The 19,727-nt window shown below is 42.3% G+C and overlaps 1 protein-coding gene across 5 annotated transcripts in view; it reads left to right on the top strand.

Moving 5' to 3' along the window:
- Positions 1-19,727, top strand: part of LOC126246926 (skin secretory protein xP2-like) — a 579,526-nt gene that overhangs the window by 464,831 nt on the left and 94,968 nt on the right. For all 5 annotated transcript variants that reach the window (XM_049948438.1, XM_049948433.1, XM_049948434.1 and 2 more), the window contains one exon: positions 8,202-8,298. In XM_049948438.1, the coding sequence (XP_049804395.1) occupies positions 8,256-8,298 (43 nt within the window). In that variant the 5' untranslated portion in view covers positions 8,202-8,255. The remainder of the gene's footprint in view (positions 1-8,201; positions 8,299-19,727) is intronic.

Here is a 19,727-nt window from a genome sequence, read left to right as displayed (position 1 = left end):
CCTTTTTAAATTTTCTAACCTACCTGCCCGATTAAGGGATCTGACATTCCACGCTCCGATCCGTAGAACGCCAGTTTTCTTTCTCCTGATAACGACGTCCTCTTGAGTAGTCCCCGCCCGGAGATCCGAATGGGGGACTATTTTACCTCCGGAATATTTTACCCAAGAGGATGCCATCATCATTTAATCATACAGTAGAGCTGCATGTCCTCGGGAAAAATTACGGCTGTAGTTTCCCCTTGCTTTCAGCCGTTCGCAGTACCAGCACAGCAAGGCCGTTTTGGTTAATGTTACAAGGCCAGATCAGTCAATCATCCAGACTGTTGCCCCTGCAACTACTGAAAAGGCTGCTGCCCCTCTTCAGGAACCACATGTTTGTCTGGCCTCTCAACAGATACCCCTCCGTTGTGGTTGCACCTACGGTACGGCCATCTGTATCGCTGAGGCACGCAAGCCTCCCCACCAACAGCAAGGTCCATGGTTCATGGGGGGATGAATAGCATGGGATTCTATAAAAATCTAGTAATTTTATGAATAGCATGGGATTCTATAAAATTACTAGATTTGATTAACAAAAAATACTTCAAATGGCTCTGAGCATTATGGGACTCAACATCTGAGGTCATCAGTCCCCTAGAACTTAGAACTGCTTAAATCTAACTAACCTAAGGACATCACACAACACCCAGTCATCACGAGGCAAAGAAAATCCCTGAACCCGCCGGGAATCGAACCCGGGAACGCTACCGCACGACCACGAGCTGCGGACGGTAACGGTGATTGCACACTTGGATTTTCTGTTGTTTAAATGACGGCTTTTCAAAGTAGTTGCTATCACTTGTTAGATTCTGGGACGAATGCTTTTGCAAGTTATGTTAAAGCAGTGTACTAAACACTAATCAAGACGAAATTATTATTATATTAAAACACTTCCACCTATACAGAATGCCATCACACAGACTGACCAAACAGATCTTTGACTGGGTAACCACTAGAAAGAACAAATAGGTGGCAGAGGTAAAAAACGACCTGAACCAACTCAACATAACAGCAGACACAATAAACGACAGAATAGAATTCAGAAACAGCATTGAAAAAGTAAGCTACATGAGATACACTGTGACAAACGAACAGGTGTAAAACGGACCGAAGAACGCAAGCAAGATCACAGCCGGAAGATGAAAGAAATATGGGCAACCAAAAAGGCAATCAAGATGAAGCCGAAGACACAAAGCCGACAAGAAGAATGGACAGAGGACCGGAAACAGAAACACAGTGAGCGAATGAGGAAAGTTTGGGCAGCAAGGAAGGCAGCAAAAGGAACTGGCCATGTAGTTTAGTCCAACTGCGCTCTTTAAGGACAAAAACACCAATAATAATAATAATAATAATAATAATAATAATAATAATAATAATAATAATAATAACTTTGCAAACAACAAATAGAAACAGTAGATCACATCACAAGCGGATGTACAATACTAGCAAATACAGAATACCCCAGAAGACATGACAATGTTGCAAAAATAATTCATCAACTGCTTGCCTTACAACATAAACTTATAAAACAACACGTTCCTACATACAAGTATGCACCACAAAATGTACTGGAGAGTGATGAATACAAATTATACTGGAACAGAACCATTATAACAGATAAAACAACGCCACATAACAAACCTGACATCATACTCACCAATAAAAAGAAGAAATTAACACAACTAATCGAAATATCCATACCCAATACAACAAATATACAAAAGAAAACAGGAGAAAAAATTGAAAAATACATCCAACTGGCTGACGAAGTCAAAGACATGTGGCATCAGGATAAAGTTGACATCATACCAATTATACTATCAACTACAGGTGTCATACCACACAATATCCACCAGTACATCAACGCAATACAGCTACATCCAAACATATATATACAACTACAGAAATCCGTAATTATTGATACATGTTCAATTACCCGAAAGTTCCTAAACGCAATGTAACATATATCGTATAGTTAAAAGGAAGTCACGCTTGATCAAGGTCCGCGTCACTTTCATTTCGAACCAGACCTAAGGTCTGAGAAAGGAAGGAAATAACAATAATAATAATAATAATTAAAACACTTCAATATATTTTATTGTTATTAAAATTCCAGACACTGTCAAGCGTTAAAAATGGGAGTGATAGCAAACTACGTTGGGGATGGCAGGAGAAAGTAAGAAAACTAATAACACCATCCCAGAACACAGTCCCGGATCCGCACATGGGTAAAGCTATTCTCGAAGAATTACTTCATTAATATAATCACTCTATAATTAAATTTACAGTGTCCCAGGAGAAGGAAAGAAAAAAGGAAGGAAAACGTAAGTCTTGTAAACGTGGGCTCTAAAATGCATACATTAAAATCTATGAGCACTTGTTCAGTAGAAGAGATATGTTTCGCAGTAGCTAAGATGAACAAACGCTTATAGCTCTTAAAGCTATATATTTTAGAGTCCATGTTTACACGACTTGATCATTGCTTCTCCTAGGACACCCTGTATATTGCTGAGCGAGAGGGCGCAGTGGTAAGATAATGGTCTCGTATTCGGCAGGCAGCGGTTCAAAATCTCGTTCGGCCGTCTAGACTTAGATTTGACGTGATTTCCCCAAAACTCTTTACGTGAATAACTGGTGAGTTCAGTTGAAAGGTCTCCACCGTTTCCTCCCGCATCTGCCCCAATCCAGGCTTGTCTTCCGTCGCTAATGACCTCATCTACTGGCCGCGATACTCTAACCTTTTCTTTTTTCTACATCTGTATTCATTAATTTCATCTCGTTCTTGAATGGTTACCTTCCCACTTTAAAGTACTTCTTCCTCTTGTACTTCTGCAATCCCTTGAAGAGCAGCTCTTCTTCTGTATTCTGAGATGTGCTCTCTCTACTGGTTTATAATGACGAGGAGGGAAAGCGGACCTCATCCGCCTTCGTCGATATCGTGAAACCACAGAAACTCTAAAACTGCATAATAGGGCAGCTATTTGAACACACTCACCCCAAGAGCACATATTTTATGTGCTTATACAATGTGTAGCGTATTTTCTTATTACGTAGTCGCCGGCCGGTGTGGCCGTGCGGTTCTATGCACTTCAGTCTGGAACCGCGTGACCGCTACGGTCGCAGGTTCGAATCCTGCCTGGGGCATGGATGTTGTGACGTCCTTAGGTTAGTTAGGTTTAAGTAGTTCTAAGTTCTAGGGCACTGATGACCACAGATGTTAAGTCCCATAGTGCTCAGAGCCATTTGAACCATATTACGTAGTCTTCTCTTCCATAACTGTTGTGGTTCTCAGATACTTCAGGTCTGCACTTAAAAATATTTTTGCTTAGCACTGGAAGTATGTTTCATTTGAGAAAAGGGAAAAAAACGAAAAAAACTTAGAAAAGATAGTCATGTCAGAGATAATTCTTACAACGTAGCCAGTTGGATATGTCCATACTTATCATTGTGTAGGACAGTTTGACTCTCCAAACATCTGAATGATGATTATTTCAAAATCATATTTTTCACCATAATAGCTTGGACCAGACCTTTGTCACAGAAAGCCACCTCCTCGATCCGACTTTCAAAGATCTTATCACCATTTTGTTTACGGAGATGATTAAAGTTTATGTATACATACATCATTATTGAAGCGTAGTGTGGGTATAGAAATATGATTAAAGCACTGCTTTTTCATATCTCGGTATCTCTGTGTGTGTTGCTTCCAGTATTGGGAAAATGCAATGAATGTAATTATTGAAACTAGTTGAGAATATTAGACGGTTTTTTGTATTGATTTATATATTAAAATTTCAACTGTCTTTATTTTGCTTGGGATCACTATCAAACAGCTGTTCCTTCTATAGTCTTTCGTGCCGTTTATTAATTTTCTGGGACCATTACTGTCCAAAGTTTTATCTGACTACATTATCACACTTTATAAATAACGTTTTTATTAGTTTGGAGATAGTTCATATCAGTTGTTTCAACGTCAAATTATGGATTAATTTTTTAAATGGATGTCAATATAAGACAAATTGCAGTGGGACGCACAGTGGACAGGTATTTTTTTCTGTGGCAATGATTAAGATGTTTCTTCCCTTCCCATTTACTACTGATACGTACAGGGAAAAAATTCTTATATGCTTCTCTGTGATCTATTACTAGATAAATTTTCTCTTCACCACATCTTTAAGAAACTACATGTACAGTGTTTAAGAACATTTGTAAATGTTACCCTAGAAGGTGATCGTCGATAATAAAAGTAGATTCCGTCAAGATATGAGGTGTCTTTCACTGTGCGCCACTTGATATCCCTGTGATACGCTCAGACGAGTCAGCCAATATTGAAACTATACTTGCCGCTCCTCTCAGTACATACATGATATCATCTGTTAGTCCAGTTGACATGGATTTCACTCGTTTGATGGCGTACCATTGCAGACCGTAACAGCGTTTCACTAGCAACCGTTTTTATAGACGAACCGCAATTTCCCGGTATCGTAGCGGTGACTCAACGCCCGCTGTTCTTGATATCTTCGACTGAATCTATACCACTGTGTTCAGTTTCATATTCTTTCAGTATTTGTAGAAATTAGTCGGGTATGCAGATAATTCACCAGAATTAATCAAAGACTAGATCATTATTATGTTTCTGGAAACATTCAGTTTAAATTTGTCTGCATTGAAGATGAAGACATCTTAGTATAAGACTGATACTTTTACTGATATTTCCAAGATTGCTTTCGGTTAATGTATTGCTGCGAGCTGTGGTGCCGTAGTGGTTAGTGCAGGTCACCAGTTCAAACCCGACCACCGATAATAATGTTATTTACAATTTACATTTCTGAAAGGTTCTTGAACTATTTTATGTTTGTAATGTTAGTATATTCTGGAATATTTGATGTTTGTGTAAATATCAGCATTCTGAAATATTCAGTGTTTGTGCAAATAGCTGCTCATTAGGTGCAGGAGGTCAATTCTGTCCTGGATATACACTGATGCGCGCAATAAACGTGCTTTCAGTTCTAAGCGTTGTGCTTCGTTGAGGACCGTACTTTCGGATTTGGACCTGATTATGGTTCCGACGTGACACCTTCATCCTAAGAAAGGGATTGTCAGCGGAAAGCATGAGACTGCAGTTAAATAATCCCCAAAGCCATTAATGTACAGGGTATTCGGGTTAAACTTATAATAATGTAAATGTAATAACTTGAGAAGTAATTGAGATTTTTTGACGGTATATTTCAGCAAGCATGTAACTCAGTTTTTTTACACACCTATTATACCTCGAAATGCTCACCGTTAATGGCACGATAGACATCTAGTCTGTATTCCACTTCTCTCAAAGTGTTTTGCTGCATTGCAGGCGTAACATTTGTGATAGCTTCTCGAATACGATAGCGTAGATCTGGTAAATCACGAACTTGCTTCTGGTACACTTTATTCTTGATAAACTCCTACAGAAAAAAAATCAAGTGGCGTGATGTCTGGGCTCCTAGGGGGCCAAGCAATCGATGATCTACCTCGCCCAGTCAAAGACATCGCTCACGATGTTCCCAAAATAGCATGGTGCGCCATCTTGTTGAAAGATCATGTCACGAGGTAATTGTAGCACAGCTACAGGTCCAACATGTCTACGCGAAGAAGAATGGGCCTATAATTCTGTCTTTCAACAATCCACAACAAACATTCACTTTTGGAGGGTCACGTTCGCACTCTGTCTTCTATCTGGGGGGATTCAGTTCCCCAGACGCCGCAAGTGTGGAGTGTAGCCTCGTCCGAGAAACAGACGTTGTCACCCATTTTTTCCAGAATCGTCGCAGCGGATGCCTTCTGTCGCGGCCTGTCGTTTAGCTAGATTTTGTGCTGAAGCTGCAGTTTGTGCGCCAGTAGAGGCAACCTTCTGTAGACGATATCGTGCACTGTTGAACACCGTAGCTGTAACTGCCTGTTTGCTTGGCGGTTTGACTTCGAGGGTTCCTCTGGAAAGACGTGCGGGTTAATTCAGCAGTAGCCTGTGAACTGCGTGCTTGGCATGATGGCCCGACATCGAAAGCAAACTTCCGGTTTCCCGAAGACTCTTGTCTCATTTCTTGATTGTCAAGTAAGTCGGAACAGTCTAAAATTTGGAAATTTGTGGTAAGGGCTACGGGACCAAACTGCTGAGGTCATCGGTCCCTAGGCTTACGCACTACTTAATCTAACTTTAACTTACACTAACGACAAAACACACACACACACACACACACACACACACACACACACACACACACACACACACACGAGGGAGGACTCGAACCTCCGACGGGAGCAGCCGCGCGAACCGTGACAAGACGCCCCAGACCGCACGGTTACCGCGCGCGGCTCGGAACAGTGTAGCCGACGTTAGCTCTGGCAGAGGAAGTAAACAGAACACCGTCTGTTGTGGAGACCACATGGCTACTGAGGCGCTTCTACGAAAGCAATTACATGAATGCGCACGTGGTACCAGCTGCCACAAACAAACACAGAAAATACTTTGAGTTACCAAATTTGTAGAAGCAAGCCACCAATAAATATCTCAGTTACGTCTCAATTTATTACATTTTATATTGTTATATGATTAACCTGGACACCTTGTATAGTATGACGGGCAGTAATGCAGCTTTTGTACCTGGGGTAGACCTACAATTTATTCTGTGAGTGACTCATCTACGAATTGTCACTAACATCGTATTCCAGTAGAAAATATGGTTCATTTATATTTTCTATAGTACCCCTCAGTTTGGTAAGATGCAGAATCCATTTTTTTAGCTCTATTCAAGGCGATTAACGTATCATGTGGAAAGAAGAACAGACCTGCATGCTAGAGGAATGTACTACGGTAAACTACGTTCGCAGGACTCACATAATGAGTTACTCTGAACAGTATCAGATTTGCGTGAGTCACCTAGTTGTGACATCAGTATGAATTACAGTTTAGTTGGTGTACATTTAGCCGGTTGCTGGTTTAAAAGGACAAACAGGAGAGCAGTTCATATTGTATAGAATTACATTTTTAAGTGGAATATTATTTCTGAAATTCTTCCAATGGATTTTTATCGAGTAGAACCAATGTGATTTCTCCACGACACCTCAAATTCCTCACTATTAGCTTCTCTGCTACCGAAGTTGCACCTTCAAGCCATAGACGAGACAAATGGTATAGCTTTAGCTGCCAAGAACTGTAGTACTCTTTTATTGGCTGACTCCATTGAACGGTCTAAGGCGCTGCAGTCATGGACTGTGCAGCTGATCCCGGCGGAGCTTCGAGTCCTCCTTCGGGCATGGGTGTGTGTGTGTGTTTGTCCTTAGGATAATTTAGGTTAAGTAGTGTGTAAGCTTAGGGACTGATGACCTTAGCAATCAAGTCCCATAAGATTTCACACACATTTGAAGATTTGCCGGCCGAAGTGGCCGAGCGGTCCTAGGCGCTACAGTATGGAACCGCGCTACCGCTACGGTCGCAGGTTCGAATCCTGCCCCGGGCATGGATGTGTGTGATGTCCTTAGGTTAGTTAGGTTTAATTAGTTCTAATTTCTAGGGGACTGATGACCTCAGAAGTTAAGTCCCATAGTGCTCAGAGCCATTTGAACCATTTTTTGACTTTATTGAGACAGAAAACTAGGCAACGCATATGGGAGAATGAGGTTCTATGCCTGCGATAGTCCAAGCAGAACAAAGACTGGGGCATCACGTGAGCCTCCTTCCAGAGATGTCGTCGGTCATCGTAAGGCTACCGTATTGCGCCCATTCCAGTAAATGAACCGAACTCGGCACATAATTATTGAGTTAAAACGCTGCCGCAGGTGAACATCATTGTTCGGCACAGGCATTGTGAAGTCGTTTTACAGGTCACCTTTCGTACTAAAATGCATTTTATTTTTATCTATATTAGCATCGGGAACAAGTTACCGTTTGCCGGCCGCGGTGGTCTAGCGGTTCTAGGCGCGCAGTCCGGAACCGCGCGACTGCTACGGTCGCAGGTTCGAATCCTGCCTCGGGCATGGATGTGTGTGATGTCCTTAGGTTAGTTAGGTTTAAGTAGTTCCAAGTTCTAGGGGACTGATGACCACAGCAGTTGAGTCCCATAGTGCTCAGAGCCATTTGAACCAAGTTACCGTTTGTTTGCTTAGTGTTGCTGTCCTGGCTGTTGCAGATGTGTTACCACTGTTTGCGGTGCTGAAGGCGTGCTGATGTCGGCCCGCTCGTCATGACAGTTCACTGGTGGATGCATTGGTTCTGGATCACAACTGGTAAGTTTGCTCTGTTCGCTCATCATCTTCTTAGTCTTTCCTTGACTTTCACAGATTAGGTCTATCGATCTGTTCTGGCTTCCGTTTCATCTTTTAACTGGCCTTTCCACGTTCCTCTTTCCTTTGGGTTTGTATTGTAAGACCATCTCAGGCATCCTTGTTTCTTCCATCCGTTCCAGGCGTTCCTTCCACTTTTGTTTGTTTTTTTCGTCATTTATTGCAAAAATATTCAGTTATTGTCCAATTTTTTTTATTAGGGATCCTGTCCAACTCCGTGCACTCTTTGACTGCTCGTAAAAATTTCACTCCAACCCGCTAAACATGCGGGGATGTATTCTGTCACCTACCTTGTTCTTCTTGGTACTGGACAGCGTAATGAAAAGTGTTGTTGATGGTAGGAGAAATAGATATTCGCTGGGAAATGCAAGGCAGGCTTGAAGACCTTGACTTTTTGCTGACGATATCTGTCTGCTCTCGCAAAGATTACGTGACATGGAAGAAAAGTTGGAAAGACTGAAAGAGGAAGCAGAATTTTCAGGATTTAAAATAAACCTTCAGAAAACTAAGGAGATGAGAATGCGATCTGAAAAACAAGCGAAGCTAACAGTGTATGGAAAGGAATTGGAATAAGTAGACTCCTTTGTATATATAGGACAGAAAACTAGGCAACGCATATGGGAGAACGAGATTCTATACCTGCGGTAGTCCAAGCAGAACAAAGAATGGGGCATCATGTGAGCCTCCTTCCAAAGATAGAGAGGCCAAGGAGGATCTAAAGGTTCGGATACGGAAGGCAAATGGAGCCTTTGTACAACTGTACCCTGTCTGTCGTAATAACATCTCGAGACGAACCAAGCTGCCCTTGTTCAATAGCAGCGTAAAGTCAGTCCTCCTGTATAGTTGCGAAACATGGAAGGTAACAAACATGATTGTAAACCAGCTGCAAGTCTTCATAAACCCATGTTTTTGGCAAATTATAAATGTGAGGTGGCCAGATGTTATATCAAATGACGAATTGTGGGAGATGACAACCGAGCGACCAGTCCTTGAACAAATAAAGGAAAGAAAATGGAGGTGGACTGGTCACACAACACGCAAACAACAAGGTGCTGTTGAAAAGGCAGCACTGGATTGGAACCCACAAGGAACACGTAGACGTGGCCTCGCGAAAAAGACATGGAAAAGAACAGGGGAAGAATAAGCTCTGAAAGTTGGTAAAACATGGAGTGAAGTGAAATGTTTGGCTGCCAATAGAACCAGATGGAACTGGAAATAAGTCAAGTAAGTCAAGTCCCCTGAACATTGCTAGCTTTTTTTCTCCTCATAACCCAGGTTTCACTTCCGTACAATGGAATCTATACAGCCAGCATCTTACAGAACTTACGTTTGTGTTTCTTACTGTATTTTGTAGTGTTGTTCTTGCAGTATATACTATGATCTCTCTTTAATTTACGAGGGTGAGCCAGTAAATAAGTCGCAACTGGGATAGAGACATCAGAGCCGCGTGTACAAGTCTGAAATTTATTTTGCTTTTCAACAAAGTTTATTTGGTTCCTTAATATGCTGCAATCCACAAGGTCGATGTGTTGTTGGGTAGCTGTATCCAGCTGCACAAAAATTTCCATGAGCTACAGTTAAAACCATATACTTGGCGAATTTCGCTACAGTCGTGATTTGCGTACATTCCATCGGCTCACAAAAATAGGTTTGTTGTAGTCGTGTGCAAGTTCATGTCACACCTGCCGTCTTGACCTGACTGCAGGTTATTAGTCATTGGCCGCGGAATACTGTGTATCGGCTGCCTTCCACGCGACATGTGCTGCCACCTTCTAGATACGTACAGGCGCGAAATTTAATACGGTATTCGAAATTCTGGAGTTTGCGACTTATTTATTGACTCACCCTCGTAATATATACATCCTTGCCTTCGTTAAAATTAATATAGCTCCCTAGGTAATTGAAATGCTGAACTTGTTTCAAAATCTGGTCTTGAATTACTATTTTTTTCGTTGTACACTTTTGATATCACGGTTTCACCCAGTAAGTTCGTCGTTCAACGTTTCTCGCAGCACTTTTCATTACTAAAATATTAAATGCTATTTAGTGAAGAGAGGTCTCCAGTTCCCACTTCCAGGCAGTGAAAATAACAAATTTATACGAATAGAAACACATTGATCAGTTACACAGTACACTTAAGACCAATGTATTGCAGGAGAAGATACGTAACATCATTAATTGCTTGTAATGGTAGATAAAGGTTCTCCATATACCAATAATAGCTTGTAAAAATTTATAAGTTAAGAAATGGAAGACTGAAGGCGATTTATTTGAAGGAGAATAGAAGAAAACAGTGACAAAGTGCATATAATTGTGTTAGGCGTTGACGATTAAGAGCGTAAAATAAGTGACGCCATAAGAGTATTAGAATAACGAGCCTTGAATATTTTCCTGGAAGAATAAACTTTGAGGAAACCTTGGCTAAGATCGGTATGTACTTATCGAACGTTGACAAGAGTAAATACGATTACACATTAAAAAAATCGAACTGAATTTGATAATTGGTTTGTTGCTGTGGGTACAGCGCTTCATTCCAGGAACGAAACGGCAATCGTAGAAACGATTGGAATCTGATGATCATGCACAAAAAACGTTTTCTTCTGCTACCTAATGACCCTTATAAACGACGGACAAAATCCATAACCTGAAAGGGGACTTCTCCAAAACACAATTGTGGAATTCGAGGTAGTTATCCTGTGGACATCAATTGAAAATACCGATGAAAATACTTTAACAGTTTTATTCACAGTGGCTTTCAACGAAAATTTAACAATGTCCTCTTCGTTGTTTTGCCATTTTTCACAAATATAATCGCAAAATGCTCTTCCTTTGACTCACCAGCGAAACACGTAATATAAACATTATGCAGCCATCCTGAAGATGCCCGAAAGCAGTAGTGGTACAAGGAATGTCTTTATCAAAAATGGCTCTGAGCACTATGGGACTCAACATCTTAGGTCATAAGTCCCCTAGAACTTAGAACTACTTAAACCTAACTAACCTAAGGACATCACACACACCCATGCCTGAGGCAGGATTCGAACCTGCGACCGTAGCAGTCCCGCGGTTCCGGACTGCAGCGCCAGAACCGCACGGCCACCGCGGCCGGCGAATGTCTTTATCGAATGACAGTAACAGAAATATTATTTATCATATACATAGTGTACGTATATTAGTCATCTCTCTCTCTCTCTCTCTCTCTCTCTCTCTCTCTCTCTCTCACGGTGTTTGGAGTTCCGCTCCACCAAAACTACGGTTCGATAGTTACGGTACTGTACATGAATGACGTAGTAAGTGGTAGGATTGGTTGCATTGGTAGGGGAAGAATCATAAATGAATGTATGCGAGAGAAACTGGGAGCCGACGACTTCTCAGTGTTTCTTTGTTCCCCACATAATTAGAACCGCACATCGCACAGTTTTAGTCCGTCGTGCATTTTCTGTCATCGCAAAATATAAATTCGCTTCGCCTGAAGATGACAAGGAAGAAACTTGCTGAAACGTTGCCAGAGAACGACGCATTCACTCGGCTGTCAACCCGAGATGATTTTATCATATAAATTGTATTTTATAAGTAATAAAAATTAGTTTATCGAGTAACTTTCGCGTTTTTGTACAACCAATGCAATTACTTTTGATGCAAGCACAGTTTAAGTGCACAAACATAAAAATATATATAATTGGTGCTATTTTGTACCCAGTGGAGTGTTATTCATCACAATCAAAGGCAAGATTTTCCTGTTACTACTGATATGTGTGAAAGTTTTTATGAACAGCAACATGTTTTATACAAACTCAACGCAATATTGAGTTGTTATTAGATATGTTTCTGTTTTGCTTTTTAATAATTTTACTTCTTATGAGGAAATTGCGTTTTCTAGCGCTACTTGATAAATTTGTATTGTCTTTTTTTAATTTTTGCTACAACATACATCTGTTCCAAGTTACAAATCAAAATGTTTATGTAACAGGCAGGAGGATAGCTACGCAGAACAAAAATGTTCTGTAGGTTATGTGGTCCTGTATATATCCTCACTGAGATCCTAGACAGTTCACCACTTTCGTTTCTGGGTGAATCTATTAAAAGACTGATCACATATGCAAACAAAGCGACTGAAATGAGGTAACGCCCGATAGAAATGCAACACGCCCAACATACAAGTAATGCGGTTACGATCTTGACTGAACAAAGCTACTAGAGTAACTACCGTAGTCTACGCTCGCTTCTGATAGTCTACGCTAGCCTACAGTAGTTTTACAACTCTAACAGCGTTACATCATGTGCAGTGTACAGAGTGTCTCAGAGTCTCTGTGACAAACGTCTAGGGGTGACCAATCAAGGCATGGGGAACAACCTTTGCCAGAGAGAAAATGTTCGCTGACGCTTCCTAGTGACGATGTTAGGCGTTCTTTAGTATTCGCCAGCGCTGGGACGACGAGATTTCACCGAACTATCAACCAGGTGTGCAGCATACTACCTACCCCAGTAAACTGATAGTGATTTTCAAGAAGAAAACCTTAGGAATCAGAGTATATCATCGGGAAACTATACAGGGCGAGTCACCTGGATATATTTCATAAACCACATCAAATACTGACGAACCGATTCCACAGACCGAACGTGAGGAGAGGGGCTAGTGTAATTGTTTAATTCAAACCATACAAAAATGCACGGAAGTATGTTTTTTAACACAAACCTACGTTTTTTAAAAATGGAACCACGTTAGTTTTGTTAGCACATCTGAACATATAAACAAATACGTAATTAGTGCCGTTTGTTGCATTGTAAAATGTTAATTACATCCGGAGATATCGTAACCTAAAGTTGACGCTTGAGTACCACTCCTCCGCTGTTCGATCGTGTGTATCGGAGAGCACTGCAACATACATCGCGTTTCTACAGAATGATCTGCCAACGTTGCTCGAAAATGTCCCACTGGAAACGCGTCGACTTATGTGGTGTCAGCATGATGGTGCACCTGCGCATTCCGCAATTAACACTAGGCTGACCCTTGACAGGATGTTCGACGGGCGTTTCATAGGACGTGGAGGACGCATAAATTGGCCAGCCCGTTCTGATCTTACACCTCTGGACTTCTTTCTGTGGGGTACGTTAAAGGAGAATTTGTGCCGTGATGTGCCTACAATCCCAGAGGATATGAAACAACGTATTGTGGCAGCCTGCGGCGACATTACACCAGATGTACTGCGGCGTGTACGATATTCATTACGCCGGAGATTGCAATTGTGTGCAGCAAATGATGGCCACCACATTGATCATCTATTGACCTGACATGTCGGGACACACTCTATTCCACTCCGTAATTGAAAACGGAAACCACGTGTGTACGTGTACCTCACCCCTCATGGTAATGTACATGTGCGTCAGTGAAAAAGACCAATAAAAAGGTGTTAGCATGAGGACGTAATGTGCTGTTCCAGTCTCATCTGTACCTAAGGTCCATCTCCGTTCCCTTTGGATCCCTACGTAATTTGGTGCTCTCAGATACACACGATCGAACAGCGGAGGAGTGGTACTCAAGGGTCAACTTTAGGTTACAATATCTCCGGATGTAATTAACATTTTACAATTCAACATACGGCACTGATTACGTATTTGTTTATATGTTCAGATGTGCTAGCAAAACTAACGGGGTTCCATTTAAAAAACGTAGGTTTGTGTTAAAAAAACACTTCCGCGCATTCTTGTATGGTTTGTATTAAACGTTCGGTCACTGGAATCGGTTCGTCAGTATTTGATGTGGTTTACGAAATATATCCAGCGGTACGTTAGGTGACTCACCCTGTATTTTAGAAGCGAATCAATTTTGCTCGTCCTACCGCCTTCCACGCGCAGCAGCAGACTGGATGATAGGCAACACGTATTCCATATAAACGCTGCCGGCTGCTTACATCCTGCTGCCTCTGAGGGGAAGCCTCAGCGAACATTTTGTTTCTAACAAAAGTTCCGCATGACATGATCAATCACCTGTAAACGTTTGCCACAAGAACTTAGAAACATCCCGTATTCCGCATGTATAGTCATTTCAGGACGAAATGGTTGTTGTTTGTTTTTGTACTGTGTGACTTTAGGAACATAGCAGAGTCTAGATCACATATTTATTATTGTAATAACTGGTTTCGGCTAATTAGGCATTTTTTGTGCTTGAAATGTTCAAACTCCGTACAGGAAAATGTTAATAAAAACTACAGACTAACTGCTGAAGATTGTCAAATTATTTTGTGCTCTGTAATATGCGACACTCGCACTCAAAGCACGAAAACCGACAACTTGAAGGGTGTTATTCAGACTGCACTGCACTGCACTCGGCGAAAGGTTCCAACTCTGTTTCGTCCTATTCTCCTTGTTGAATATTTTAATTACCGCATTGTGCATGTGGACGTACACCATAGGGAACACAAAAATCACTCTGCTCCTTTCATGAGCGCGAGCTGCAGTTTTTTCGCCGCCAGCCTTTGTCCTTTTTGGCTGGCACGCTTTATCGGTGCCTCGGCAGCGCGGGAGTCGCCAAACAAAAGAGCAACGCGTGCTGCCCCCGCCCCTCCGCCACCCGCCGTGCTTCTTTTGTCGCAGACTGCAGCGACGCGCCTCGGCGTTCTGACAATGTAACACACCGACGGGTGAACGTGTGGCGCGAAGCAGATTACACTGCATTTTAACAGATGCCAGGCGCTTCGCAAAACAAAGACAGAAGAAATGAACCGCTATGTTTACAGCTGTCCGTTCTGTGCAGCAAGAAATGATTTTCAAACTTTTCATTTTCCCCAGAACGCAAAACTGACGTCTATTATTAGCTGCAGAGTTAAACCAATCTGAATTCATTTACAAGTGAAAAAGTGATTGCTGATAAAATATTCAGTCAGGTGGAATGAGGAATGATGAATCTGCAATGATTCTTAAAAAATGCGAGTAGAACAATATACTTTTGACTGTTACATAAATATGTTGCTCTATGATTGCCGTCGAAGTAAAAATCGGGTACGTTTCTAGTACACACCGTCACGTAGCTCCTCCGACACTCGTCAATGCTCTTAAAATTTCGATAAGTGACTGATTGTAAGTTTTGTCAGGTGCTGAAAACATTGTTTTTCAACTATTATTTCATTATGCGATGAAAGTGAATTTTCCTCTAGATTTTCCTTAAGCTTTGGTACTGTTTACGATGACAGAGAGCCAGATTTAGTGTCTACATTGAATGGCTACGTAATTGTTATACGGTATTGAGAACATTTGTTCCGCAGCACAATATATTGCTCGTGACGGAACGCATGTACTCGTTCATTGTGACATCTGACCTTAATTTGACCCCAAAGCTTTCAGTGGTCAGCCTAGAGTGACAGACTGCCATCCAGCGTGGGTGCTGATAGTTGATAGAAACGCGTTGCTAATACAGTGACATTGTCTGAAATAAAGGAAAAGGAATCCTCTTCACAGAGTAATATGAAGGAAACAAGAGAGACGTTGGCAAATTTGGATCAGACCAAAGCGGCGAAACGGTTGCCACTTGCTTCGCAAAATATTCCTGCAAGATTTTTACCGAGCGAGGTGGCGCAGTGGTTAGGACAATGGACTCACATTCGGGAGGACGACGATTCAAACCTGCGTCCGGTCATTCAGATTTGGGTCTTCCGTGATTTCCCTAAACCTCTTAAGGCAAGTGCGAAGATGGTTCCGTTGAAAGGGCATGGCCCATTCCCGCTGCGTCTTTCCCTCATCCGAGCTTGTCCCTCGCCTCTAATGACCCCGTTGTCGACGGGACGTTAAACACTCTCCTCCTCCTGCTTCAAGACTATTTGTTACCTCACTAAGCTCCACATATTCCACTGCCTGTTCTTAGGGCGACAAAGTACCTTAGCCAAGAAAAGCTGTGGAAGACTGCATTGCTTGGGTTTCTAGACTGCATCATTTTTAGTATTAATTTGTTGGATGCTCCTACTACACCTCGGGATTAGATTCTCTACTAGCCGATGTAAGTTCTTTGAAAAACAACTGATGAATACTTTCAAACAGTAAAGTAACAAGAAAGTCTGCATTTTAACTACAAGTACATGTTTATGGCGGAATACAATATGGAATACAATTTAATATTAAGCGATTATTTCCCTCTTCAGAAAATTCATACCACACATTAACAGTCCGAATCCAAATCGAACCGACGGCCTTGCGTTAAGAAATCATGATTGAGCCAGTTTACTAAGCGTCTCAATTTCCGCAGTGTTCATAAAAATACTACACAGTTCATTTGTTAGTATCGATCTAATGTCTCTAACGACATTAGGGTAAGGTGCCACGTGGTGTTTACAACACTAGTAAGAGACAAGTTACGCTGTAACAAAATAAATTCTCAGAATCGCCATCCAAATCAGATATCATTGCGCATGCCTTCTCTATACTATCCGAGATCTCATAGTTCCTCACCAAAACGCATTTTTTGCAATATATTAACAAAATTATAAGGGCGAAGGAAGACACATTGTCACTCTCTGATGACTAGATTACTGTTGATACTTTATATTGTGCAGACATCACCCTGCTTCCAGAATCTAGGAACGCGCTCACCTCTGATTGATCTTATCTGTGGCCAGGGTTGTTGTATCTGCTACTCTACAACTAGGTCAGTCGCATACATGTCAAATCATGTTTTAAATAAAGCTTACGCTTTCACCCAAAATTTATTCTCAAAAATACTGAATGAACATTAATTAAGCACATATTTACATATTTTTAAGAACAGGGTAAATATGCTACTTTGCCGATGTAATTACTGGCTGTTTTTACATTGTATCTTCCATTCAGGATAGAGACCCATTCCACTATTGGACAACACTTTGGACGCGCTCGGACTTTCTTAGTTGCTCACTATCTCAAGGTTCGTCCTCAGAGGGCACTTCTCATTCACTTCACACACGTTCTTTAAATATACATGCTATATACTGTTACTTACTACGGGAAAACTTTGAGTTGTAGGTAATGTTCTGTATGTAATAAACTATACATTTCAGAAAAAGTTCTGCATCACCTCGGTTCCGAGAGCTCCGCAACCTGTACAAAAAACTGGAATACGGATCAACGCAAAATCATTTCCGCGCTTTTTGTTGCTCATGAAAGTCCACACAATGCATGTTGTACGACCATACAGCGGGACCTCCAGAGGTGGTGGTCCATATTGCTGTACAAACCGATAACTCTAATACCCAGTAGCACGTCCTCTTGCATTGATGCATGCCTGTATTCGTCGTGGCATACTATTCACAAGTTCATCAAGATAAACAGCTCTTTTCAATCTATCCCAGACATGTTCGATAGGGTTCATGTCTGGAGAATATGCTGGCCAATCTAGTCGAGCGATGTCGTTATCCTGAAGGAAGTCATTCACAAGATGTGCACGATGGGGACGCGAATTGTCGTCCATGAAGACTGAAGACGAGTGCCTCGCCAATACGCTGCCGATATGGTTGCACTATCGGTCGGAGGATGACATTGACGTATCATACAGCCGTTACGGCGCCTTCGATGACCACCAGCGGCATACGTCAGCTCCACATAATGACACCCCAAAACAGTAGGGAACCTCCACCTTGCTGCACTCGCTGGACAGTATGTCTAAGGCATTCAGTCTGAACAGGTTGCCTCCAAACACGTCTCCGACGATTGTCTGGTTGAAGGCATATGCGACACTTATCGGTGAAGAGAATGTGATGCGAATCCTGAGCGGTCCATTCGGCATGTTGCTGGGCCCATCTGTACCGCGCTGCATGGTGTCGTGGTTGCAAAGATGGACCTCGCCATGGACGTCGGGAGTGAAGTTGCTCATCATGCAGCCTATTACGCACAGTTTGAGTCGTAATACGACTCCTGTGGCTGCGCAAAAAGCATTATTCAACATGGTGGCGTTGCTGTCACTGTTACTCCGAGCTATAATCCGTAGGCAGCGGTCATCCACTGGAGTATCAGCCGTTGGGCGGTCTGAGCGAAGCTTGTCATCGACAGTTTCTGTCTGTCTGTCTGTCTGTATCTCCTCCTTGTCCGAACAACATCGCTTTGATTCACTCCGAGACCCCTGGACACTTCCCTTGTGCAGAACCCTTCCTGGCACAAAGTAACAATGCGGACGCGATCGAACCGCGGTATTGACCGTCTAGGCATGGTTGAACTACAGACAACACGAGCCGTGTACCTCCTCCCTGGTGGAATGACTGGAACTGAACGGCTGTCGGACCCCATCCGTCTAATAGGTGATGCTCATGCATGCTTGTTTACATCTTTTGGCGGGTTTAGTGACATCTCTGAGCAGTCCGAGGGACTGTGTCTGTGATACAATATCCACAGTCAACGTCTATCTTCAAGAGTTCTGGGAACGAGTGAGATGCAAAACTTCTTTTGATGTGTGTATTAATGATATAAAACTGAAGTTCAAATGGTGAACTGTCGGTTTTGTATCCCGCCTGGAAGGCGGCGCGTGGATCTGCTCCTGCAAACTGAAAGGTTGGCCGAATGAAGGAAGCGAGTAAGGAGTAGGAGCAGGTGAGGTAAACCACGTCGGTACTGCGAGTGAGTAAAAGTGGTTTACTAGTGCATGAACATTCACAGAGGCATACATAACTTAGTACGTAGGTGCGAATCTGAAGCGAAGTGTCCCAGCTGTCTACTGTTCATGAAATGGGCTGAATCTTGAGCGGAGCTCGTAGAGCTCCACAGCACCGGCTAGAAGGCGCTGTCGTCGGTGTCTGTCGTAGTGCCAACCTAAGTCGTGGTATCGTAGCTATCGATACCACAGTCGTTGTTATTAGACATCGTTGTATAATCTGTTCAAAGAAAGTCAGAAGTAAGAAAGGTGGTCCTATGTCTTAGGTATCTATACAGCCTGAAGTCTCGCATTACGCCAGCTGACCTAAATACGCGGATACAGCGTGCGAGCATGTCACATTACCACTTCGCATCTGTATGAGTAATCAGCACTAGCTCTAGAGACGAATAAATACTACAATGGCACGTAGGCCTGCATTATTCGCAGTATTGGATATAAATTATTTGGACATGTAACCCTTTTCTGATTTACAGCCGTCTTCCTTTAAACGCAGTGCACACGTAATCGCAAACTACTAGACTACGCGTCCTCTCTTGGTCGTTCATTTTTTTTCTGTAAAGCTAAAAAAGTTTACCTGTTCAAATATTTGTGTCCAAGCTCCGCGAATTCTGCAGTTTCGTAAGGTATGTAGGTCACCGGTGCTTTGCAAAGGTCGAAGCGAACACGTTTCGCAGCTGCTGCTGAATGATGAGCTGCGACCGCCATAAGAACGGTAGGAGTAGTGTGTTGCGGGCTGTTGGTCCTCGGCGCCCTTCGTTTGGTG

Source organism: Schistocerca nitens, chromosome 1, assembly GCF_023898315.1.
Source record: "Schistocerca nitens isolate TAMUIC-IGC-003100 chromosome 1, iqSchNite1.1, whole genome shotgun sequence".
NCBI lineage: Eukaryota > Metazoa > Arthropoda > Insecta > Orthoptera > Acrididae > Schistocerca > Schistocerca nitens.
This window is presented reverse-complemented; position numbering and strand designations above follow the sequence as displayed.